Source organism: Metarhizium robertsii, assembly GCF_000187425.2.
Source record: "Metarhizium robertsii ARSEF 23 chromosome Unknown MAA_Scf_10, whole genome shotgun sequence".
Lineage (NCBI taxonomy): Eukaryota > Fungi > Ascomycota > Sordariomycetes > Hypocreales > Clavicipitaceae > Metarhizium > Metarhizium robertsii.
Genome location: NW_011942150.1, coordinates 748,231 through 774,991, shown reverse-complemented (window position 1 = coordinate 774,991; position 26,761 = coordinate 748,231). Strand labels below are relative to the sequence as shown.

At 52.8% G+C, this 26,761-nt stretch overlaps 2 protein-coding genes across 2 annotated transcripts; one reads left to right on the top strand and one right to left on the bottom strand.

The window, feature by feature from the left end:
- Positions 1-1,616: 1,616 nt before the first annotated feature.
- Positions 1,617-2,576, top strand: MAA_10042 (phytanoyl-CoA dioxygenase family protein; the record flags this gene model as incomplete). The annotated part of the gene is made up of 1 exon (XM_007828040.1): positions 1,617-2,576. The coding sequence occupies one exon, from the start codon at positions 1,617-1,619 to the stop codon at positions 2,574-2,576; it is 960 nt and encodes a 319-aa protein (XP_007826231.1).
- Positions 2,577-2,843: 267 nt separating this feature from the next.
- On the bottom strand, positions 2,844-26,635 carry MAA_10043 (destruxin synthetase, DtxS1; the record flags this gene model as incomplete). The annotated part of the gene is made up of 2 exons (XM_007828041.2): positions 2,844-18,266; positions 18,317-26,635. The coding sequence occupies 2 exons, from the start codon at positions 26,633-26,635 to the stop codon at positions 2,844-2,846; spliced, it is 23,742 nt and encodes a 7,913-aa protein (XP_007826232.2).
- Positions 26,636-26,761: the final 126 nt, after the last annotated feature.

Sequence of the window (26,761 nt, the reverse complement as noted above, 5' to 3'; positions counted from 1 at the left end):
ACGCGAAGAGCCATTCCTACTTTAACATATGCCGTGGATTCCCTCGCCAACTGACTTTGTGGGCGCGTGTTTGCCCAAGGTCTGAATGCTGACCACTTACCAGTGAGCTCAATAGATGGAACTGGAATAATGGTATGACTGAGGCCAATGGCTTGCTGATCATCAACATCTCCATCCCGTAGAAATATTATCCTGTCCCATGCACGCCTCACATAAGTCATTACCTTTTTATAAGCCTCAAACTTTCTTGAATACATTTCGCTACATAATGACATAGTGTAAATACCTTGCTATGAATGGCATGACTTCTGTACGGATGTTGGCTCGACCACGGCTCTAAATCCTGACGGGTTTAGAAGCAACGAGTACGGCCCCCCGCGCTCTAAACCGAATAAGGCTACATATACACATGTAGCTTGCATCAGTTGTTACAGTGATTGGTTGTGATCTGACTCGTCCCCTTTGGCTGCATGCCGCGGTTGTGCTATTAGTTGAATTGACTTGTAAGGTGCGGGGTCCCATCTCGCGGATATTTGAAGCACGCAGGTAGTTTATAAACATGTCAAGTTATTCCATGTAGCTTATCACAGATCATGCCTTATTTCGACGCTGGCGCCTTGACCGGAGATGGCTTAAACCCGGCACAATATATCCGATCGGCTGTTTCGCCAGGTCCACAACACGCACAGCATCGAATAGACCACGATATACAGCTGGCTTAGATGAACCGTTATTCTACATAGTTGGAGTCATGTCTGCCGTTATTTTGACTTTGGCTCCTACACTATGCACCCTCTTTACTGCGGCGGCTTTGTCTTTTTTAGGAGACACGATATATCGACTTTTCTCATTACAGGCAACTTATACAAGTTTAATATAAAGCTACTAATAACCTTTTTATAAAGCAAGCAGTAGCGAGAATAGAGATTACACTTGCAGGTAAGGGACTTAATATTCTTACTAATAATATCAGGCAGCGCAATATCTCTGAATAATAATAGCTTATACACGTCTAAAAACGCAATAATTGTATCGGCATCAGCCCGTGACACATCTCGTGTAGACTGGACCAACAGATAGTATACGGTCAATCGGGAGTAGTAAAAGTCATGCCTGTATAAGCCTTGACTTGGTTGGTGCAAGTGCCAATAAAATGCGGCACAAGTAGGCACAGGCCCACTCGGTGCCATCTCACCTTAACTGCCTCTTCTGGTAATAGAATCTCGGCAACGGCTTCAAGCGAATTTTGCTATTCGTGCGGCTATAATAGCGCGCCCTTCTTACAGCATGCGCCATCGGAAATAGTACCAGGGTCTACGGCATATGCCGGTTTATGCCGTTGAGTGACTGGATTGTCCCGCTCCGGGCTGTATAGAGTAATCATTGTTCAAGCCGGTGGTCTGCCCCTCTTGACTCATTGTTACCGCCATCGGAGGTAAAGTAGAGCTGTATTACCAACCACCTTGCATATATATTGAGGTAGTCCCTATTAGCAAGAAGCTCAATTTTGCTACGCTTTTGGATTGTTCCCGCAGGTTTCCATATTTTTTAATTTTGGTCTCCATTACTGCTACCCTTTGTCTTGCATTTTGTTGCCCTAGTTCTCCCTCTAAATCATGGACGTTGCTGTGTTCGAATACAACGCCAATTTAAAGGCAGATGAAATAGTCGCGTCCCTTGTCCAAAATGGAGGATGTATTATTCGCAACATGATTTCTGACCGGCGCATTCTTAATACCATAGAGAGGGACGTTCGCCCTTATATTGAAGCAGATCGACCGTGGGTCGGAGTCGACTTCTTTCCACCTGAAACGCGCCGCGTCATGGGCCTGGTTGGTAAATCACAAGCCTTTACACAAAATATCCCTGCAAATCAATTGTATCGGGACGTTTGTTCACGCTTGCTTTCGTCCACGCACAAAGCATGGCTGGGCTACCAGCTTAACACGACCGTGTCTGAGCCACAACTCAGCAACACAATTGTTTTTTCCATAGGTCCTGGGGCGGCCCGTCAGGAGCTTCATCGGGATGATTCAATCCATCACAACTCCCTACCGGAATTGAAGCATCACAACGACTATCGAATTGGGCGAGACACCAGTGTTGGGCTATTTGTTGCAGGAAAGAAGACAACCAAAGCCAACGGCGCAACGAGGTTTATACCTGGCTCCCATCTCTGGGGTGAGGATAGATGTCCGAGCGAGGAGCTTGCTTACTATGCCGAGCTTGAGCCAGGAGACGCTTTTCTAATGTTGGCGTCATGTTACCACGGCGGGAGTGCAAATACAACAAACAACGAAGAAAGGCTAGTGTATAGCTGTTTTATGACCAAGGGCTTTTTGCGTCAGGTTTGGCAAGCTGATCCCAAGACGTTACAAGTCAAATCTCTAACGCTGCTACAGGAGGAGAACCAGTACTTGGCAAACACCATCGGACAAGTACAACAGTATTCGCCTGACATCCAAAAGCTCATTGGGTATTCCGTTAGCAAGCCGTTTCTTGGATGGGTTAACCTTGAAGACCCTATCAAGTTGTTGCACCACGGTTCCGAAATTATAGGTGACGAGATGCGTTGAAGCTCGACCTAGTACATGTAACGCGTGAAATTAACTGCGAATAAAATTATATCAAAACAATACAACACAACGCAAAACTTGTCTATGATTTAATACACGATTTAATATTTAATACACGCTAGGAGTACTTGAAAAATTATTAAATATATACAGGGAAATATTTCACTAGTTTTTATCTGTATAACCACAAGCTATAATTCAAATTCAACGCCGCTTCAATCCTCAAATAGTGTACCCCACCAATCTTCTAACCTAATATTCCGGGGACTACTCCTCTGATAACCGCCCATGGCGATCCCGTAATACCTGCAACGAGCAATCTAAGTTGCCCAATTCTTCTGTAATTTTACACAGACGATCTATTAAACCCTTTGCCATCTCCTTGGTCAGGATATGAGTATTGCCAAAGAGTTTAACATCAAGGTGGCGCCCTCTAGGGTACGACACTACAAACAAGGACGGCGGCACCAGATGCGAGTTCTCAAAGAACTGCACTTGAGATGCGGCTCCTGCAGACTCAATTTCCGGATGCTCATCAATGTTTTGATGCTGGATCATTGAGTCAAAGGTGGTGCCAGCAGGCCAATCCGTACATTGCTCAATAATGTCTTTAAAGCCAAGCAAATCCGCCTCTCCGAAGAAGAACTGCTCCTGCACGGAGAGCAGTAGCTGCCTGGGAGTGTGTGCCGCGGGAAGATTGACGCGAATGGGAACAATGTTGAGGCACGTCCCGACCACCTCATCAATGCCAGACATAGCAGCGTTGCGCCCTGCAACGACGTGGCCAAAGACAACATCGTCTTCTCCGGTAATGTGCGATAGCAGCAGAGCCCATGCCGCGCTCAGTAGGGTTGCCGGGGTAGTCTTGCTAGGTAGCTGCGGCAAATCTATCTCTGCTTCTTCATAGACTCGCTGAGGCGACCCCGAGATGGCTTTGGGGCGGAGGATTGGTTCAGGAACGGTAAGAGACGATCCTGTCAGAACCTTGGTCCAGTATGTAATGGCCTTTGTTCGTTGCTGAGCTGCATAGGACAGGAACCTGCCGAAGGTAGGGCCAGCAGGGCGTTCGATTCCGCTGTATTCGTCCATGAGCGATTGCAAAATAATGGGAAAAGAAATTCCATCGTACTGAGCGTGCGAGAGTCGAAGAATTAGTCGCACGCCGTCCTTGTGTCGCAGAAGCGTAATCGAGATTGGAATATCGGTCGAGCTCATCTCGTGCAAGTCCTTGACACAGAACTGATGGGCAGCCTGGTTAACATCATCTACATCCTCGATGTGAATTGGCAACCTGAGCTGTCGAAAAACAACTTGCCATAGCTTCCCTTCAAGATGGAGGAAGCGTGCACGGAGAATCGAGAACTTGTCCAAAGTCGCCCAGTAACTTGTTTGAATCTTTGATACATCCAAGTCTTCAAGATCAATGTAAAAGTAGTTTGCGTGTTGCCCAACCGTCTCACCGTCAAGCACAATCTTTTCTTGGAAGCTCGTGAGAGGCAACACATCCTCAACGTCGTCAACAGAGACACCGAGGGCGGTAATCTCCTCGAGGACAGAGACTGGTGGCGGGCGGTCAACAAATACAATGTCCGTCTCCTCTTCCTCTGGGCTGAGGTGGCAGGCCAGGTCTTCAAGCACGTCATGACGAAAAATATCCGCCACGGATAGTTTGAACCCCACCTTGCGAGCCTCTGAAACGATGCGCATGGCCGTGATCGAGTTGCCTCCGAGGTGGAAGAAACTGTCGTCCAACCCAATGGAATCCAAACTGATGTGGAGCACATGGGACCAGATTCTCTGCATCTCCCGCTCCATGTCTGTAGTTGGCTGTCGTATCGAGGCTCGGGCCGCTGTGCGTGTTTGAGTCCTGGCTGCAAGCGCCCGGCGGTCAACCTTGCCATTCTCGTTTATTGGTAGTTCATCGACGACGGTAATTGCATGGGGGACCATGTACGAAGGAAGCTGAGTCTGAAGTCTCTCGAAGAGGCCCTCTTGGACCGTCTGGTACAGCTGTAACCGTAGAGGCCGGCTGGTCAACAGATGTGAAGGGCGGTTATGGTCGGTAGGGAACCTGAATAAGACTCTATCCCCACGGGACGGTTGTTGACGGTGGAAGATGGCATCAAGACCACCGCGCTGTGAATACTGGCGGGCACAGCTAATTTCCACCTGGAAGCATGCCAAATGCGCCAACTCGACCAAGCCGGCCACAGACATTGAAGGGCAATGTTCAGCGTTGCGTAGGGCGGACGTGATCCAATCAGGGCCTTGCCCCCTGTCGAGTGCCTCGACAACATGCCTCTCAATGATTGTGTTCTGGAAAGGAATGTTGCTGACGGCCAGAGTGGACGATGTTTGACCCAAGAGCTCCAAGAGCGATTGTCGGTTCAAGTTGTTCTTTTGAAAGTCGATCCACTCACTTTCAACTTCGTGAACATGCAGCTGCGAGTCGTGCTGGAGATGGACAACAGCAGAGTAGCGATAGCAGCTGAGTTCGTTTACAGCCTTCATCCGCTTTGGAAGAATTTCGACGTGGTGAATAAACTTGAACCGAGCTGCCAGAGCAGTAAAAAAGGCTGGATCGACCATCAGCTCCATGTCCGCTCGTTTTATATCCTCCATTTTGCGGCGAATTTCGTCCTTGCTTGCAGCTTCTCCAGCGATGCGCAATGCTCTGCTGGCTTGGAACTGTGTGTTCAAGGCATATGATCGGATGTCACCGAAGAAAAGGGTCTCAACGCCGCCTAGTTGAACGACGTCTTCTATAACCTTGACAAGGTATTCCTGGCTGGGAAAATATTGAGCAACCGAATTGATGACCACAAGGTTGGGCAACATTGTGGGTAGCCGCTTGACGTCTGCCGCTGTTCCTTGGTATACGCAAACCTTGTCTCTGAGCATCGACATTGACTTGGCTGCCCTGACTGTAAACTCCACTGCCTTTTCAGAAGGTTCAAGGCCGACATAGCTTTGCACTCCCTTCAAGTTGAAGAGAATCATTCCGGTACCCGTTCCAATCTCGAGAACATTCCGTGGTTCGTAAGCATTGATGGTTGCCATGGTATCGTCGAGCCACTCATTCATCTCCTGTTTGTCAATATCTTGTCCAGTATACGTGGAAACCCATCCGGTGAAATCTCTTCCAATAGTCTCAGGCTTGACGTCTTGAATCGTACTGTAAGTGTCCGCATCGAAAAGCTCCCCCCACACATTGACAATATCGGTCACATCCTCTTCTTGTCCGGCATCTTCCGTTGCTTCATTGACGGTAACAAATGCGGCGAGCTGGGCCTCCTGACCTTCTTGCAAGACGACAATGGCGTCGTGAACAGAGTCGTGACTGCGTAGACAGTGCTCAATCTCGCCCAGCTCAACACGGTGGCCTCGAATCTTAATTTGGCCATCAATTCGCCCGAAAAACTCCAACTGTCCGTCTGTGCGATAGCGTACATAGTCACCTGTTCGATAAGCTTTGACTCGTTTGTGACCAATCGTGACGGTAACAAAGCGGTCGATATCTCGGCCCGGATCCGTATATCCCCTTGCAAGACCGTCCCCAGTCACCACCAGCTCCCCGACCACCCCCAACGGTACAAGTTGCTGTTGTTGATCCATGACGTATGCACCGGAGTTGCTGATGGCCTTCCCTATAGGCACTCCATTGACGCACCTCTCTCCATTCTGTAGGCAATACAGGGTGCTGATGACCGAGTTTTCAGTTGGGCCATAGGCATTAATGATATGGCCACTCATGAGACCTTGTGCCATGAATAGATCTTGCGAGTCGGCTCGGTCTCCTGCCACATAAAGAGCAGTGAGAGCACCGATGACTGGAGGGCATTGAATGAGGTATTGCTTCAAAAGGGCCGGCGTGAATATAGCCGCTTGAATCTTTTCCCTGGCGAATATCTCAGGCACGGCTCTAAAGTCCAATACATCCATGGCACTGATACAGACTACCATGCCACCGTTGAGAAGAGCACCATATATTTCCCATCCTGAGACATCAAAGGCGATATTTGTGATGTGAGCCATTGTTGGAGTAGACGGCAAGTAGCTCGCCATGTTGCTTCCCTTTACCAGCCGCACTATACCACGGTGATTAATCATAACGCCCTTTGGGTTGCCTGTAGAGCCCGACGTGAACATGACATAGGCAAGGCTGGTGGCATTGGGAGCCGTGATGTGAATCTCAGATGTGGCCTCGTGGAGTGTCTCAGCGATCGGAACAAATGAAACGTCCAGACCCTCAGGAACCTGCACGTTATTTCCAACAAGGACGAGCGTCTGCCCATCCACAGAGCCTAGGATCTTCTCCATTCGTGCTCGCGGGGTGTGGACATCAAAAGGCAGATACGCCAGGTTGGCCTTCAAGATGCCCAATAGTGCAACTACGGTGCGACAGCATCGGCTGGAAAACACCCCGATGAGGGTCCCAGGAGCAAGGCAGCGTTTGGCTAACCACCTGGCAGTTGAATCGGACTGCTGGTCCAACTCGGCATATGTGAGCTGAGAGGATGAATCCTTGACAGCAACCTTGTCAGGATTGAGCAGAGCCTGCTGACGGAAGAGATCAACGATGCTGGCGTCGGGGCAATCCACTCGATCAATCTCGACAAGACCCATTTGATCGAGCTTGGCGTAGTCAGCATCCGAGAGCAGCGACATTGACGTTATTGCCGCGTTCGGATCTCCAAGGCCGGCCTCGAGAACTCTCTTGAAGACCGACAGCATGTTGCGAATTGTCTGGGCATCAAATAGGTCTGTAGAGTAAAGGACCTCACCTTGGAAGGCCTCCTGTTCCTGGAAGAAATGGAACTCGAGATCGAATCTAGTGGTGGGCGGTACCTTGACCATTTCGGTGTCCAAACCCTCCAGCACAAACTCGCCGAGGTCCATCTGAGAATGCAGAGCAAAGACAAGCTGCGCAAGCGGGTGACGTGACAAGTCCCTGCCTCTGTTTAGCTGAGAAACAATATTTTCGAAAGGGACGTCTTGATTGGCAAAGGAGGCAATGGTTGTTGCGTGAACCTGCTGGACAAGTTGCTTAAAGGACTCGGCCTCGACCCTGATTCGAATGCATTGCATATTAACAAAGAACCCAATCATGTCTTTGACTTCCCAGCGGTCGCGGTTTGCGTTGACTGTTCCCATGGTTGCATCAGTCGAGCCAGTCAAGAAGAAATGCGCTACCCTAAAGGTAGAAAGGAGAGCTACAAAAGGCGTCACGCTCTGTGTGCGGCAGAATGTCCGCAGCTGCTGATACAATGCGCCATCGATTCGAAGGCTTTCCACAGCTGCTTCTCCGGAAAGGGCCGCCGGCCTGGGCTTGTCACAGAGAAACTCTGCTGGCTGGCTAGTTTCTAGCTGTTTGACCCAGTAGGAGAGTTGTCGCTGGTGCTCGTCTAGTTGGTCTTGCTGCTTCTGCCAAACGGAAAAGTCTCTGTACTGGATAGGTAACGATTCAACGAGGGCCAGAGGGTCCTGGTTTCGGATCGCGGCCGAATAGAACTTCTCCAGCTCCGCACGAAGGATATCGACAGACCAACCATCAGACACGATATGATGCATGATGATGGAAAGCAAATAATTGGTGTCATCCAGACGAAAGACTGTAACCCTCCAGCCTGGCTCGGTCTTGAGATCAAATGGCGTCCTCTGGTCGTCTTCCAATGCTTTCATCAGGTTGTCCTCGGTAACACTGACAACCCTAATCTTCTTGGCCTGGAAAGGATGCACCTCCTGCAGGTGGACATCGTTTTGAGACACAAATGTGGTTCGAAGAGTCTCGTGCCGCTTTTCCAAGGCGAGGACTGCCGTATTGAGAGCATCGAGCTCAAGGTGGCCCCGAAGCCGTATTGCGCTTGGCATCATGTACCAAGTCAAGCCTGGGTATAATTGTTCCAAGAACCAAAGGCGCCGCTGGGCAAACGATTGCTCGACAGGGCCATCCACCTCCGTCTTTGGAATGCTCTCCATGGCCTTGGCCAAAGGAAGGCCTTCAGCCATGTCACGCAACACCGGGCGGCGGAAGACGTCGGCTACTGCGAGGTTGAGTCCTATTTTGCGAGCATCGCCGACAAGCCTCATAGCACCCAGGGAGTCACCACCAACCTGGAAGAAACTGTCATCCAAGCCAATCGAGTTGGCATCAGTGTTAAGAACCTGGGCCCAGATTGCTTGTAGCTGCCGCTGCGTCTTGCTTGTCGGCTGCCGGAGTGGTCCCCTCGTTGCTCGGCTCTGCAGGCTTTCAGTAAGGGCGCGGCGATCGACTTTGCCGTTTTCGTTGACGGGCATCTTGTCGAGTATATGGACCGCCTGAGGAATCATGTAAGGAAGCAACTGGCTCTGCATCCCATCTCGAAGCTGTTCCCGAATCTTTTGTTTCACCTGCTGCCGAAGTGGCTGGCTGCTAAGCGACTGATGTGCATCGTCAATGGGGAACCGAAACATGACCCTCTGTCCATTGGATTCGTGTCGGTGAAAGATGGCATCCAGGCCACCGCGCTGGGAGCGTTGACGAGCCCAGCTAATTTCCACCTGGTACCCAGTAGACCTGGCCAACTGCACGAGATCAATCGCACACAATGAAGCACAATCGTTGGCCTTTTGGCGAGCAGATGATAGCCAGTCTTCGTCACCGTCTGCATCGCCAAGCATGTCTAGGACATGTCTTTCAAAGATTGTCTTGCTGTAAGGAATATTGGCAACGGACACGGTGGGTGAAGTTGAAGATTGCAAGAGCTTCAGAAGCGACTCATGATGTAGCCCATCTTTCATAAAGTCAATCCATGGACCTTCCGCGTCGCGAATTTGCAAGCCTTGGCCCTTGCCATGCACCACGGCAGCATAGCGATAACAGCTAAGCTCGTTTGTAGCCTGCATCTTCTTTGGAAGAATCTCAACGTGCTCGACAAGATCAGGTAGCAGACTTGGCAGTGCAGTAAAAAATGCTGGATCAACTTGGAATTCCACCTCCATCTGCTCCATGCTGGCCATCTGTCGGCGCAAGTCATCCTTTGTTGGCTTCTTTCCAACCCTGTACAATGAGCGGGTGACTGTAAACTCCTTGTACATGGCGTAAGATCGCATATCGCCAAAGAAGAAGGTCTTTGCATTCTGCTGGAGAACACGTTCGACCACCTTGGTAAGATACTTCAAGCTGGGAAAGTATTGAGCAACCGAGTTGACAATGGCGAGATCATATTCGGTTGTCAGGCCCAGATGACCAACATCGGTCGCCGTGCCCTTGTACATCCGGATCTTGTCCGCCATAGGCATAGACTTTGCTGCCCTTGTGACGAATTCGACTGCTTTCTGGGACGGGTCAAGGCCAACATAGCTCCGCATTCCGTTGTTGCATAGGTTGAAGAGAATCATGCCGGAACCAGATCCAAGCTCAAGAACATGACCGGCCTGGCCGCCATTGAGGATCGTGTCAATGGTGTCATCTAGCCACTCATTCATTTCGCCCTTGTCAATCTCACTTCCGTCGTACATGGAGGTCCAACCGACAAAGTCTCGTCCAATCAGCTCAGGCTTCACATTGTCGAAGCCTGCATAAATGTCCGTGTCAAAAGACTCCTCCCACACTTCGACTTGCTTTTTTTCGTCGTCGCCATCCACTTCTTGTTCCATACGTTGAACCTTGTGTTGAATGTCGGGCTCATCAAGTGTGATAAACCCAATGAGGCGGGCGCCCTGGGGATCTTGCTGTAGCGTAACAACTGCATCATTCACCGACTCATGGTTGCGCAGTACGTGCTCGATTTCTCCCAGCTCGACACGCTGGCCTCGAATCTTGACTTGGGCGTCCATTCGCCTCAGGCACTCAATCTGCCCATCGGATGGCCGGCACCGAGCAAGATCGCCGGTTCGATAGGCCCTGACCGTCTTGCCGTCGATCGTAACATTGATAAACCGACCGGTGTTTCTTTGAGAATCCAGATAACCCCTGGCGAGGCCGTCTCCTGTAACCACAAGCTCTCCAACAACGCCGAGCGGAACCAGGCATTGCTGCGTGTCCATCACATACGCACCCGAGTTGCTGAGTGCTCTGCCAATGGCCACTCCGTTAACGCAAATATCCTTGACAGGCAAGCGGTATGTTGTACTGAAGGTGGTGTTTTCGGTAGGCCCATAACCGTTATACACCTTGCCCCCTCGCATGAGGCTCCGAGCCGTGAATACATCCTGGGGGTCTAGCCTGTCGCCGCCAACATATATGGTGTCGAGGAGGCCGATTGCAGTCGGACAATTAGACAGGTACTGCTTTAACAGAGCAGGAGTGATGAAGATGGCCTGAATCTTCTCCTCGGCAAAGATTCTGGAAGTGGCAGCGTAGTCCAACACCGTGAGAAGGTCAATACATATAACCGTGCCTCCATTCAAGAGGGCCCCGTAAATCTCCCAGGTTGCAGCGTCAAAGGCAATGTTGGACATGTGCGCAATGATGCCTGAGCCATGCGGCCTCAGGTCATCGTCCTTGATAAGACGCAGTACGCTGCGATGCTCCACCATGACTCCCTTCGGTCGGCCTGTCGAGCCTGAAGTGAACATGACATAGGCAAGACTTGAAGGTGAAGGACTCGGGCAAGTATTCCTTTGAATGCTACTCATCCGTGCCCCGTGCTCAAGGGCTTCTGAAATCATGACAAACTCCACTTCGAGCGCAAAGCTGGGAACTCGTACGCCGTCTCCCGTTAGAACCAGCATGTGGCCTATCGACGAGATAATGCCTTCCATTCGACTTGCAGGAATCTTGAGGTCAAATGGCAAATAGGCATGGTTAGCCTTGAGAATGCCCAAGATGGCGATGATGCTTTGGCAAGAGCGACCGCAAAACACTCCGATAAGGGTCTCTGGAGCGAGGGACTTGCTCATCAACCATTGAGCAACATGCTCAGACAAGCCATCTAGCTGAGCATAAGTCAGCTGCGAGGAGGCGTCTTTGACAGCTACACGGTCTGCGCAGGCAGCAACCTGTTGTCGGAACTCGTCGACTATGCTCGAGTTTCGAGGGTAGGCGGTCTGCTTTACTTGAATCAGTCCCATGGAATCAAGTTTATCGTAGCCCCCATCTGTCATTAATGGCAAAGCGGCCACGGGTGTTTGTGGCTCGTTGAGACCCTTCTCGAGTACGGTTCGAAAGACTTCAAGTACGTTGTCTATGGTGTCGGGATGAAAGAGGTCCGTCGAAAAGATCAACTGTCCACGCAGTCCTTTTTCTTCGGTGAAGAAGTGAAATTCGAGATCGAATCTTGTGGTGATTGACTGATCAATGTACTCGATTTCATAGCCTTCGAGTGCAAACTTTCCAAGATCTAGCTGTGAGTGTACAGCAAAGACAAGCTGGATGAGCGGATGGCGAGACAAATCGCGTTCCTTTCGCAACTTTGAAACGAGTCTCTCGAATGGCACATCCTGATTGGCAAGGGATGAAATGGCAGCCGATTGGACGAGCTTGACCAACTCGCCAAACGTAACAGATTCGTCTTCAATCTTGACACGAAGACATTGCATGTTGACAAAGAAGCCAATTGTGTCCTTGAGCTCCCATCTGTCACGATTGGCGTTGGGGCTGCCAATGACTCCGTCGCCATCACCCGTCAGACGATAGTGTGTGGCCCGGAATGCAGCTAGCAGCACAATAAATGGTGTCATGCCATGGGTCCTACAAAACTCCTGCAGTTTGTCGTATACCGGGCCATCTATACAAACCTCCCGTACGTCAGCCTTTCCAGACAAGGTGGGTGGTCGAGGCTTGTCGCACAAGAATTCTGCTGGATGACTCGTCTCTAGCTCCGTCATCCAATACTTGAGTTGCCGCTCATGTTCATCAACTTGGGCTTGTTGCCTTTGCCAGACAGAAAAGTCTTTATACTGAATCGGCAAGGGATCGATGTTTGACAGCGGATCCTCCCCACGAAGAGCAGCAGAGTAAAACGAGCTTAATTCTCTGCGGAGAATGTCAATGGACCAGCCGTCGGATATAATATGGTGCAAGACAATTGATAAAATGTGTTCGTCGTCACCAACACGATAGAGTGTGACTCTCCATCCCGGTTCGTTCTCTAGATTGAATGGTGTCGTCTCATCTTGAGATAGTACGTGTGGCAGACTCTCCTGGTCCGCCGACATGTCCACCACAGTCAGCTCCCTTGACCGAACGGCATGGATGTGCTGCAGGTTGGTGCCTTCTCGGGTGGAAAAGGTTGTTCGCAAAGTTTCGTGGCGATCTTCCAGGGCAATGAAGGCTGCGGTTAATGCATCAAGCCGTAGCGGTCCCGTGAGTCGCATAATGCAGGGCATGAGATACCATGTCAACCCAGGATAAAGCTGTTCCAGGAACCACAGGCGCGCTTGAGCAAACGACTGCTCAGCAGGCCCATCTATCAGCATTTTGGGGACCTTGGTGTTCCTACCGAGCATCTGGGCTTGCGTCGCCGCCTCGTGGAGCCTTGGATAACGGAACATGTCTGCCACCACCAATTCAAGACCGGCCTTGCGTGCCTCCCCCACAAGTTTCATGGCTGTTATTGAGTCGCCTCCCAGCTGGAAGAAGTTGTCATCTCGGCCAACCGAGGCTGGTGGAATACCAAGCACCTTTGCCCAAACTTGTTGCATCTGCCGCTCCGCCTCTGATGCCGGTTGCCGCTTTGGCCCTTGCTGGGCTGTTCGTGCCTGAGCTAGCTCCTGGGCAGAAAAGGATGAACCAATACGGCGCAGCTCCTTTCTGTCCATCTTTCCGGTTGTGCCCATTGGGAGTTGCCGCATTGCGAAAAATACTGTCGGCACCATATATGTGGGAAGACTTTCGGCCAGCTTCTGCAGGACATCTGCAGAGGGCAGCAGGACCGCTGCTTTGGGGGGGTTTTCTGTTGAGACGCCGTTGATCATCATGCTGTCCTCAATCTGGAGGAAGACGGCTAGCGCTGGATTTGACTTATCCGACCGTGGCACAATGACTTCAGCAACAGCCTGCTTTGCCTGCGGCATACTAATCCGAACGTGGCGTTCAACCTCGCCGAGCTCGACTCGCTGTCCACGAAGCTTGACTTGGTCATCTTTGCGGCCGATATATGATATGCTGCCATCTTGGTTGTACCGAACCAAGTCACCCGTCTTGTAAAGTCTCCCGTGTCGACCAGGGCGACCATCTACGCCTTGCAGCAACCACACGGGGTCCATGATAAAGGCGTCCGCCGTCTTCTCCGGCTCATGCAAATAGCCCTGACCGACAAGAGGACCTTCAAGCAGAAGCTCACCAATACTCCCGAGGGGAGTCAGGGAATTGAAATCCTCCGGGTCCACAATCCACGTCACTTGCCCGGCGCCCCATCCGAGGCGGACGGCATTTTCGGGGCTCGTCGGCTCGGGGTTGATCATGCTGACTGGAGTACACTCGCTTGGTCCATAAATAGTAATGATCTTGACAGACTCTGCGTCCCACCATGGCTGGATGTCCTTGACACGTATGGCTTCTCCACCGAGAATCATGGACCTCAGTGAGGGTAGCTGTTCTGGAGATAGTAGCTCGGCAACAGACGGAGTGAGAAACACGGCGTTGGATCTCAACGACTCCATACTGTCAGCCAAATTGTTTTTGCGGCCATCATCCGTAGGGACACATAGGCAGCCGCCAGCAGCGAGCACGGTAAAGGCATTCAAGATGCAGCCGTCAAAGCTATATGTGGAAAAATCGTACACTCGGGTTTCAGTTGTATAACCGAACCCTTTGATCTGATGAAGAACAGCCGAAGCAGAGCTTCTATGGTTAATAATTGCGCCCTTTGGTGTTCCGGTAGTACCAGAAGTGAAAACAGCGTAAATGACCGAGTCAAGTTCAGGGGCTGGCAGAGGGCGCACAATATCTTGCATCCCAGTCATCAAGTCTTGAGCGATGACCACATTTTCACAGAGCTGTCGACTCAAAGTCTCATTCGTAGAAGAAGTCAGAATCATGGCCGCCTCCACTTGCCCAACCACGGACTTGAGGCGTTGCTGGGGAAGGGAGGCGTCCAGCAATACGAAGGCTCCGCCAGTCTTGACCATGGCGAGCATCGCCACCGTCGCCCACATCGATTTCTCAAAGCAGAGGGCCACAAATACAGCCGGTCCCACGCCCAGGTCAGCTAGACGGCTGGCCAAGTCGGAGGAGAGCTGGTCGAGTCGTTGATATGTAAGTTCGCCATCCCAGGCGCACACCGCTGGGGCGTTGGGATGTATACGGACTCGGTCCGCAATTAACTCATGAATGCATTGATCAGCTGGACGCGGAACGTTCTGGTTCCACGCCCAGATTTTTTCGAGATCCTGGGGAGTAGCCATGGCAATGGTTGCCAGTGCTTTAACACCTCCATTGTCGAGCTGCTGCATAACGTGTGCAAGCTGTTGCAGTAGCAGTTGCACGGCCCATGCCGAAATTACCTTTGCGTTGAAGCTTGCCTTGACAGTAATGTCACTAGCGCTGATCTGTACCAGAATGGTGAGTCCATGAGTATTGAACCACTGGTGTTGGTCACCATCATGCCATTCGCCAAGTACATTCTCTCCAGCATCCTCCTCCTGAGGCTGAATGACGAGAAGAGTCTGGAAGTTGCAGGCTTGCTGGCTGCCCGGCGAGATTTTCGCGATGCGATGTAGGCCCATTTGCTCAAAGGGTATCATGTCTGTTGCCTGCTGCTGTATCGTTTCAAGATAGTCTGCGATGGCCTGGTTTTTCGAGAGGCGGACCCGCAAAGGAAGGGTAGCGAAGGTAGGACCAACCATCCGCTCGATGTCTGGAACCGGAGCATTTCTTCCAGAGACGGTGACGCCAAAGCACACATCTCCCGAGTCGGTAGCTCCGCCGGCAACAAGTGCCCAAGCAGCACGAATGACCGTTGATGCTGTAAATTTCTTATTCCTTGGGCGTGGTAATGGCTGTTCAACAGATGCATCCGCAACTTGCACTTCTGTAGATGAACTCGGAGGCGGGAAAGGCACTGCCTCGCAATCGTTCAGCGCCTGTCGCCAGTAGTCAACCATTTTGCTAGTATCGCTGTCCTGGATGTATTTTATAAAGGTCTGGAAGCTGGGCCCCAGATCAAGGCTGCTTCCCTGATATGCCTTGTTGACGGCCTTGATAATTAGTGGTTCAGACCAACCGTCGTAGAGAACATGATGAACAGTCCACACAAACCACCGGGCATCCGACTCCCCGACAAGGGCATAACGGGCAAGCGGTTGACCGACTCCCATGGTTTGTTGTCGATCAGCTTCGAGGTAGTCATCGAGACCGGATGTCTCTATCCAACTGATGTTTTCGTCAGTAACAGCCTGAAGGAGGCCCAAGCTGTCGTGCTCAATGATGCGAGTCCTCAGGATTGGAAGTGATCGTACTACTTCCTCCCACGCGTTGCGGAATCTGCTGATATCGATGTTTGAGGACAACTCTAGTTTAGCCTGCAGGACATAATTTCCCGAGCGCTTCATCGAGAGCGACAAGAGTCCTTCCTGCAGTGGCGTGCATGGAAAGGCATCCAGGATGGTGACGGACGTGGGAATTTGGTGTTGTTTCATGGCGGCTTCGGCAAACGCCTTCACGTCCAAACCTTCCCCTAGGAGTGAAAACGGAGACAGATCCTGTGGTCCTTTTTCCAGTTGAGCAACGGCCTGGTGAGTGACATTGGCAAGTGTTGGCTGGCGGAAGATGGCTGCCACTGTGAGAACAAGGCCTTCTTTTCGAGCTTGTGCTACCAGCTTCATGACACTAATCGAATCTCCTCCGAGCTCGAAAAAGTTGTCATCTAAACCAATTGATGCCATGTCAATGTTCAGCACCTGTGCCCATATATGCTGCATCTTTCGCTCTGCTTCTGATAAAGGCTGCCGCTTTGGGCCTTGCCCGTTGGTCTGTATCGTGGCCAGCTGCTGGATAGAAAATGACCCGCCAACCTGACGAAGTTGGATTCGGTCTGTCTTTCCGGAGGGAGTTTGTGGCAGTCTCCGCATGTAAAAAAACACAGCTGGAACCATGTAGCCGGGAAGCCTCTGCGAGAGCATGTTCTTCGTGTCTGTAGGTATACGGACGACCTCGACGGCGGGAGACTCAACCTCGATGGCCTTGTCCATCTGTAAAAAGGCAGAAAGCATGGGGGTTGAAGTTCCTTGTGGTGTGATGACATCGACAACCACCCGTATTGCCTCGGGTAGGCACTGCTGGACGCAGTGCTCAACCTCACCCAGCTCAACCCTCTGGCCACGGATTTTGATCTGTGCATCCTTACGGGCGACAAATGCCAAACTTCCATGATCTTGATAGCGCACCAAATCTCCTGAAAAGTAGACTCTGCCGTGTCTTCCCGAGTGGCCTGGGGAACCTTGCAACAGCCATGCGGGATCGTCGACAAACGACGCAGCCGTTTTTTGCGCATCGTTCAAGTAGCCCTGACCAACAAGAGGACCTTCAAGAGCCAGTTCGCCGATGCATCCCGGCGGCATCAAACGATTTCGGTTCTCAGGGTCGACGATCCAGGTCACAAGACCTGATCCTTTGCCCAGGAGAGTAGCCTCCTCGGGGCTCGGTGCATCTGCATTGACGGTGCTGATGTGTGTTTCCGCCGGTCCATAGATATTCACGATCCGGGCCTTCCCCCACCATCTGTTCACATCGTCAACAGACAGGGCCTCGCCGCCCATAATTATGGTTTCCAGATCTGGCAGTGTCGCTGGATCAATCAGACGGGATACCGAAGGCGTCAGCTCCACGACCGTGGCTCGCATCGCCTTCATGACGCTGGCAGGGTTTCCTCTACGATCTTCATCAGAAGGAACGCAAAGACAACCACCAGTGACATAGGTGGCGAAAGCATTGTGGACGGCCAGGTCGAAAGCATACGACGCAAAATCAAAGACTCTAGATGTTTCCTTGAATCCAAGAGCTTCGGCTTGATGCATCAAAGCAGTGGTAAAGTTGGTATGTGTAAGAACTATGCCTTTTGGAGTGCCGGTGCTTCCCGAGGTAAAGACGGCGAACATGGCGGTCGAATGCGGCTCCGTCTTTGGCCTTGGAATTGAAGAGGTCGTGGTGGGAATGAAGTCTGCGCTGACCTGAACAACCGTCTTGCACAGGCGGGCGCAAAGATGCCGGTTGGAGGCTGAGGATAGGATGAGGTTACTTCCAACCTGTTGAGTCATGGACTGTAGTCGTTGCTCTGGCAAAGAGGGATCTAGTAGAACAAAAGCTGCGCCCATCTTGACCACGGCGAGCATCGCCACAGACGTGTACAATGATTTCTCGAAGCACAGCGGTACTAGTGCTCCAGGCTGGACTCCTACTTGATGAAGATGGCCGGCCAGTCTGGTGGAAAGATCGTCCAATTCCTTGTACGAAAGCTCGCCATCCCAGGCACATATGGCTGGTTCATGTGGCTGGGCCAAGCTGCGTTCTCGGATTAGATCATGGACAAATCGCTCATCAGCTGCGGGCACAGTGCTGTTCCATCCCCATATTATGTCCAGATCACGTCTTCCTAGCAAGCAGAGATCCTTGGTCGGCTTCAAGGGGTTGGCTACAATGTCGGAAACGGCGGCACTGAAGCAGGCTGCTAGTCGAGCTGCGTCGTTGGTCGAGAGACAACCTGCTCTGAAGTCGATCAGAACCTCGATTTCGGCGGTGCCATCAACGACGTCAATTGTCACGTCATACTTTAATGCGTTAGTGTCGCTGTACATAGGAGCATATATGTTTTTCTTACCTCTGTCAGGTCATAGCTGTCCGCAACCCGGACCGTCAGTCCACCTTCATTTCCGCGTGTCTCATCGGTATTCTTCTGGTACGACAGCAACGTATTGAACAGCTGACGTGAGCCAAGAAGCCCAGCTGCCCTGTGGACTTCAGCCAGAGGGGAGTGCTGATATGGGATCGTGCTGAGATAGTCAGTCTGAACCTCCTTCAAGGTGTCAAGAACCCCCTTGGACCCGTTCAAGTGAATGCAGCATGGAATCATTCCGATCAGAGGTCCAAATATGCTGTCGATGCCTTCAACTGGTATATCTCGACCAGAGTATAGGTTTCCAAAGCAGGGTGCCGGAGTTGCAGCGTACATGCCGAGCACAAGACCCCACGCCAGCTTCATAATTGTCGCAGCGGTTACGTCCCATTTCGCACAGAAGGCGCGAATGCTTTCAGAGTCGAGATTTGGCACGGCGACTTGCTCGACTTTGGAGGGGATTGTACAGTCCGATGTTGGGAAAAGGGTCGGTTCAACACCAGCCAAGTACTGGGACCAAAACTCCAACCTGGCCTCCTGTGACTGGTTTTCCAGATGTAAGATGAAATCCTTGTACGATCCGGCAGCCTCGAGCTGGTCATGATAGGCAGCCTGAAGATCTTTACACAACAGGCTCTGCGAGAAGCCATCGGTGATTGCGTGGTTCATGTGAAGCCGCAGACGAGCCCGCCTCTCACCAAACGAGCACACCTGCAGCCGATGTTGAAGGCCATACTTGTTGAAATCTGGAAAGCACATGGTCTCGGCCCCCCATGAGATGCCAAGTTCAGGGTCTTTCAGCACGACATGCATGGGCCGGCTGCTTCCTGGAAAGTCGTCGACCAGCACAGCACGCAGCATCGCGTGTCGCTTGACGACAGCCTTCCAAGCGTCGGTGAGCTTCGCCCGGTCCAGCTGCTGGTTTGCGTCGAGCTCTATCTCGATGTCGCACCACCGTAGGTAGTTGGCCTCTTCCTTTGCCTGAGCGAGTATGATGCCTTGTTGCAGAGGAGCGCAGGGGAATATATCCTCTACATCAAGGGGCTCGACCCCGAGCTGCACCAGGGTTTGGTTGCGGAACTCTTGGATATCCCCGTAAGTGTTGAAGACATTGGGGAAGTCGCTCAAAGTCCATCCGGGAGAAATTCTGGGCAGGTCTGTTGCCATCTGCCTCAGGGTGCTTTGATACTCGCCAATCCATCTCATAATGTCGTCCCTGTGATGCATGTCTTTGTGGAACTCGACTTCTCCCACGATGCACCCTCTGACGACCTGTACGTCAAAGTCAAATAGGGCGAACCTTCGTACGTCCCGGCAAGAGGGCGGGTCGCAGTTTTCTGGGACGCTGAGCTGCTCGAAAAGGCCGTCCTGCCGCTCCAGGTTGCGATAAAAGCCCGCATAGTTGAACATGACCTCGACGGGAAAGTCGGTTCCAAATCGGCTGGCGTTGCTCTCATCCGCAAATCGGGAGGTAAAATATGACCAGCCATTGCGCGACAAGCTTCGTATACAGTCCTTTGTTTCGCGGATGAAGTCGATGAGACCATTCGCGCCTGGGGAAACTCGAACGGGGAAAATGGTGGAAAACCATCCCAGGGTGGTGGTGATGTCGAGGCTGTCATGCCAAACCTCACGACCATGACCCTCGCTGAAGACTGCTGGAAGCGCACAATCACTGAAGATGCGACTGAACGAGTAAGCGAGCGCCGCTATCATGAGTTCGAGGGGACGCGTCCCTAGGGCGTCATTGCAGCGGCCGAGAATGAGCGAGCTGGTCGGCTCGTCCATGGTGAAGTGCTCGACAATGGCACCGCTCTTTAGGTTGGGATTAGACTCCATTCCCCAGTATGCCATGTTTGTCTGGCTCTCAGGCAGATCGGGGGCATTTGCGTGCAGACTTTCTTTGGCATACTGCGCTTGCATGGCGCTCCAAGTGGGAAAATCCATCGAAGGCGGTGCCGTCAGAGGTCCGTTTGTGATAATGTCCTCCAGCTCCTGCATCAGCACCCTCCAGGACACCAAATCAATGACAAGATGGTGTATTGTGAGAAAGAGAGTCTGATGGTCCGGCTTGTCGAAGAGCACGGCGGAAAAGATGGGCCCTTCGGTGATGCTCAATGCCGCACGACTTTTGGCGATGGCTTCGGCCGTCCCAGACACGCCCGACTCGACCCGAAACAGCAGAGATGCATCAACGTCGTCGCTGATGCGCTGCTCCCAGCCTCCATGGTCATTTTGGCGGAAGCGAGCACGCAAGACGCCGTGTCTGCGGACAATCGTCTCCAGCGCCGCCGACACGAGTTGATGGCTCGTGGTCCTGCGCAAACCGAGGTAAAAGAACTGGTCAAAGCAAGCTGTCGGGTCATTCTGCAGAACGAAGTACAGTCTCTGGATCGGGCTCAACTGTGCTGGGCCGTTATCAACTCTTGTCACTGGTTGGTCGGGCGCATGTGCGTTGATGAGTGTGGCACCGTTGGTGCTTCCCTGGGTGCCTGTGGCCTGGGCCAGGTTGGATATGGTCCTTTGTCGGAGGATATCAACAACGCCAATGTGCACATGGAACGCGCGCGCGCCGTGTGAGACCTGCATGGCCGAGATGGAGTCGCCGCCGAGGCGATAGAAGCTGTCGTCGAGTCCGATGGCCGACGCATCAATGTTGAGGACGCGAGCCCAGAGTGCCTGGAGCTGCCTCTCGAGCTTCGTCCTTGGCTGGCGCTTGGCTACCTGCCCGCTGGTGCCCAGGTCTGCCAGCTGTTGGGCGGTGACGGTGCCTCCGAGCTCGCGCAGCCGTCTCCTGTTCATCTTGCCGCTGGCCGTCATGGGCATTTCCTTAATGGCCAAGAACAGCACCGGCACCATGTAGCTCGGCAGCTGCTTGGCCAGCTGCTCCATCCTGTCTGTGTCGACGGGCAGTGTCTGAAACGAGGACGAGGCCTGCTGGGCGTCATCGAGCACAAGGAATGCAGCCAACGTGGGACTCGACTTCTTTCCGCAAGGAACGACGACTTCGGCCGCGACTTGCTTTGCCTCGGGAAAACATTGCTGGACTCTGAACTCGACCTCGCCCAGCTCGACGCGCTGTCCGCGGATCTTGACTTGGGCGTCCTTTCTCCCGATGTAGGACAGGTTTCCGTTCTCGTTATATCGTACCAAGTCGCCGGTCTTGTAGAGCACGCCACGTCGTCCCTGGTGGCCAGAGGCTCCCTCTAACAGCCATGCCGGGGGGTTTTTGATGAAGACCTCTGCGGACTTGATGGCATCTCCGAGGTACCCCGATCCAACGAGCGGCCCTTCCAGGAGCAGCTCACCAATGCACCCCGGTGGCAGAAGCTTGTGGTGGTCATCCGGGTCAACTACCCAGGTTACGCCGCCAGCCCCTGTCCCTATCTCGGCTGCCTCGTCCATATTGGAGGCCTGCGTATTGACCGTAGCGACGGTTGTGACCTCACTCGATCCGTACGCGGTGAGGACCTTTGCCTTTCCCCACCAAGGTTTCACGTCTTTGTGTCGCACCGCTTCACCCCCAAAGATGAGAGTCTTCAAGCCGGAGACCGAGTCGGGGGACAAGGACTCGGCGACGGAGGGAGTGAGAAGGATCGACGTCCCCTTGAGAGCCGTCAAGCTTGCCGCCAAGTTGCTTCTGCGGTCTTCGTCACTCGGGATGCACAGGCAACCCCCAGCCATGAGGGCCGCAAAGGCATTATTGAGTGAAGCACCAAAGCTGTACGATGCAAAGTCATAGATCCTCGAGGCAGCAGTGTATCCCAAGCATCTGACGTGCTCGGGAACAGCCGAGGTGACGTTGCTGTGGGTGATGACCACGCCCTTTGGAGTTCCCGTGCTGCCAGACGTAAACAGCACGTATGCTGTAGAGAACGGGGTAGCCTGGCCGATGGTCTCCTTGTGGCCCTTGGTGCCGTTCATGTCGGGCTCACTCGCGAGTTCGGCGAAAAACTTTGAACCAAGAGTGACGACTTCTGGTACCAGGCGCAAGCTGGCACTCTGATTCGATCTTGATGACACCAGCAGCTTGGCCTTGGTCTGTCGTATCATTTCCTGCAAACGCTGCTCGGGAAGCGACGGGTCGAGAAGCACAAAGCCACCGCCTGCCTTGAGAACACCGAGCATCGCGACATTTGTCCACATTGACTTTTCAAAGTACAGCGGAACAAGTACCTCGGGGCCAACCCCACGCTTGACAAGGTGAGTTGCTAGTTGTGCAGCAAGGTGATTGAGCTCCCTATAGGTTACTTGTCCATCCCAGGCACAGAGGGCTGGTGAATCGGGGCGCGAATGTGCCTGCGTCTCCAATACGTGGTGGATACACAGCTCAGATGTTGTCGGGACGGTGCGATTCCAGTTCCATAGCTGCTCGATATCTTTACCGGAGACAGTGTCGACTTCTGCCACAGCCTGATCAGGCTCTGCGTTATCAAGCTGATCCATGAGAAAGTCGAGTCGCTCCAGTAGTCTCTCGACCAGCCATGGCTTGATCACCCGGGAGTCATAGCTAGCTCTGGCTGCCATGGTCTCTCCAAGCTGAATCTCCAGAATCAAACTGTACGTGTTGAACGACTGCTGTTGGTTACTGAGGTGCCACTTTCCAAGCACCTCTTGTGTCTTGCTGCTGTCGTGTGGTTGAATCACGAGCAGCGTCTGGAAGTTGCAGGCCTGCCGTGCGCCAGGGCTGAGTTTGGCAATATGCTGCAGTCCCATCTGTTCGAACGGTATCATGTCGGTGGCAAGTTCTTGCACTGTCTTGAGATAGTCTGCAACCTTTTGCTCCCTGGATAGTCTTATTCGGACGGGGACAGTGGTAATGGTTGGGGCGGCGATGGCTTCCACGCCGGGCACCGCGGCGCCTCTTCCGGACAAGGTAGCACCAAACACAACATCGTCCGAGTTTGTCATGCGGGACGTGATGAGTGCCCACGCAGCTCGAATTATTGTTGACGCCGTGACACTTGAATCGTGCTGGGGGTGGTGCAGAGCATGCTCCATCACTCCATCCGTCACCGGCTGCTCCAGGGATGGAGGAAGCGCCGGGAAGGAAGGGCACTCACAGTCTGCGAGAGACTGGCGCCAGTAGTTGGCCATTTTCTCATCCCTCTGCTTCTCGACGTACTTTATAAAGGGCTGAAAGTGAGGCATGGTTATCGACTTGCCCTGATACACCCGCGTCACGGCGTCAATGATGAGAGTCAGGGACCATTCATCGAAAAGCGAGTGATGAATGGTCCACACAAACCATCTCGTGGCAGCGTTGTCGTCCTTGATGAGAGCATATCGCACCAGAGGCTGGCCAATTTCCATGGGCTTCTTCTTGTCTTCGGCGAGGTAGCTGTCCAGATCTGTTGCTTCCACCCATGAAACACTCTCATCGACAACTATCTGCAGAGTTCCGTGATGCCTAGATTGCAGGATTCTTGTTCGAAGAATCTGACCCGCGGTGGCGACCTGCTCCCATGCATTTCGGAAAGCATCAACGTCAATATCGGGTGCTAGTTCTAGGATCCCCTGCATGACATAGTCTCCTGGTGATTTCGAGGTCAACGATACAAGACCTTCTTGAAGGGATGTGCAGGGGAACGCGTCTTGTATCGATGCCCCGTCCAGTTCATAGTCCATCGCCATGTCTTGTATCAACGATGCGACATCAGTGTCCTTGCTAATGAGGGAGAATGGTGAAAGAGCTTCGAGAGATCCATTTGTCGTACGCCGGGCTTGTCCTGCGACATTCTCGACGCTACGGTGCTTGAAAATATCTACGACTGTCAGCTCAAGACCTACCTTGCGAGCCTCTGACACGACTTCCATGGCACCGAGCGAGTCGCCACCGAGCTCGAAGAAGCTATCATCCAGCCCAATCATGGACGCATCGATACCAAGAACCTGTGACCATATCCTGTGCACCTGCTTCTCAACCTCGGATAGTGGTTGTCGCTTTGCTCGCCCCTTGGTGTGCATCTCGACCATCTGCCGCGCAGAAAAGCGTCCGCCAATGTCGCGCAGCTGTTTGCGGTGTATCTTTCCCGACGCGGTCATGGGCAGCCTTTTCATCGAGAACAAGACCGTCGGTACCATGTAGATGGGAAGACGCTGAGCCATCTTGTCCTTGATCTCCGCCGGCACCGGCAACATCCTCGCGGTCACCTCGGACTCGGTGTCGTCCTCTTCCTCTTCCTCGGCTTCAAGGAATGCTGCAAGCGTCGCACTCGACTTGCTCCCCCGTGGGATAATAATCTCAGCGACGACACTCCTGGTTTCGACGCAATCCCGGAGCGCGTGCTCAACCTCGCCGAGTTCCACGCGGTTGCCACGGATCTTGACCTGGTTATCATTTCTCCCGATAAACTTGAGGTTTCCATCGGCTAGGTATTGTACAAGATCCCCCGTCTTATAGAGGCGTCCGCTACGTCCTTTGCTGCCAGATGCACCTTTTATCAGCCACGCAGGGTCCTTGATAAACGCGGCAGCATTCTTTTTCGCGTCACCAAGATAGCCACGGCCGATGAGGGGTCCTTCGAGGAGCAGCTCGCCAATAGAGCCAGGTGGGAGGAGAACATTGTGATTGTTGGGGTCCACGATCCATGTTACCATTCCCGCGCCCTTGCCGATGCTGCAGGCTTCCTCGGGGGTCGAGGGACTGGTTCGTAGGGTGCTTGCTGTGGTGCACTCGGATGGCCCATATGCGTTGACGACTCGCACCTTGTCCCACCAGATGCCGACATCCTTTGGATGCAGAGCCTCGCCGATAAAGGCTATGGTCTGGAGAGTAGGCGTCTTCTGCGGGGATAATTGCCGAGCTACAGTCGGTGTTAGGTATATAAAGTCGGCGTTGTACGATGTTATGCTCTCTGCTAATTTATCTTGCCGTTCGTAGTCGCTGGGGACACACAAGCATCCTCCGAGCGTTAGGGCAGAAAACGCGTTGAATATTGATATATCAAAGCTGTACGAGGAGAAGTCGTAGATTCTCGACTGGTCCGTCAGGCCCAACCGCTCTGCCTGGTAATAGAGGGCTGTGGCGTGATTTTGATGGGTAATGGCTGCGCCTTTGGGCGTCCCGGTGCTGCCCGAGGTGTAGACGACGTACATGACGGATGATGGGCTGGGAGGGTGTGACTGTGTACAAGGCCGAGGCTCAACCTCTGAGAAGAAGCCGGAGCTGATGGCGACTACCTCGGACGCCATTCTTGAGCTCATTTCATACGTCGAGACGGATGACACCATGATTTTTGCCTGAATTTGGTCGACAATAATCTGAAGACGCTGCTCGGGCAGGGCTGGGTCTAGTAAGACAAAACCAGCACCGGCCTTCAGCACGGCAACCATGGCAACGACTGTATACATTGATTTCTCAAAGCACAATGGCACCAGATCATCGGGGCCAACGCCCAAATCCAAGAGCCGTCCGGCCAGGGTCCCGGACAGGCGGTCCAGCTCACCGTAGGTCAAGACACCGTCCCAGGCGTGTACGGCGAGCTTGTTGGGATGAGCTCGTGATCGTTGCTCGAATATATGGTGAGGGCAACGTTCAACTGCTTCCGGGACCGTCGCATTCCATTTCCAAATTTCTTCTTCATCATGCTTGCCGGCCATGTGGATGTCCTGAACCCTCATCTTGGGGCCTCCACGGCAGAGCTCCGTCATGACAAGCTCGAACCGTTCAAGCAATCTCTCCACCGTCTTGTGGTCCATGACGCGCGAGTCGAACCTTGCCAATGCGGAGAATTGGTCCTCTTCCGGTCGAATCTCCAGTACGAGAGCATATCTCTGGTCGTCCAGGCGCTCGCCGTTGCTCTCGTGTGAATGAACGGCCAGCAGCGACTGGAACTGGCAGGCCTGCTGAGCACCGGGGCAAGTCTGCATGATGCTTGATAACCCCGTCTGCTCAAACGGAGTCATGTCCTCTTCCTGCTGCTGGACCATGCCCAAATAAGCTGCGATCGTGAGGTCCATGGCCGTCTCGATACGCACAGGCACTATCGTCATGTTTGAGTCCCGAGTGGTTCCAAAGACGACGGCGCCGAAGACGACGTCATCCGAATTCGTGATGCGTGCAACAACCAGGGCCCATGCCGCGCGAGCAACATTGGACATGGACGTGGCTGCGCCGTTTTGCTGAAGCTTCGCAAACCGATGCTCTACCAGTGCATCGGGCAAACATTGCTCAACTGTCTCCGGGATCGCTGGGAATGTCGCGCATTTGCAGTCGGCAAGAGCATTTTGCCAGTAGTCTGCCTCTCTGCGCTGGTGGCCCTGTGCAGGCATATGCTTGCCGGGCAAGATTCTAGAAGGCATTTTCGAATAAAGGTGTAGTTGATTCTAACAAAAGGTTTCAACGAATTCCAGAGCCAAGTTTCTAAGTCTCAGCTACATATGTATGGTAATATCTCTTCCGGGTTTCCGCTCAGGGGGAGTGGTGGC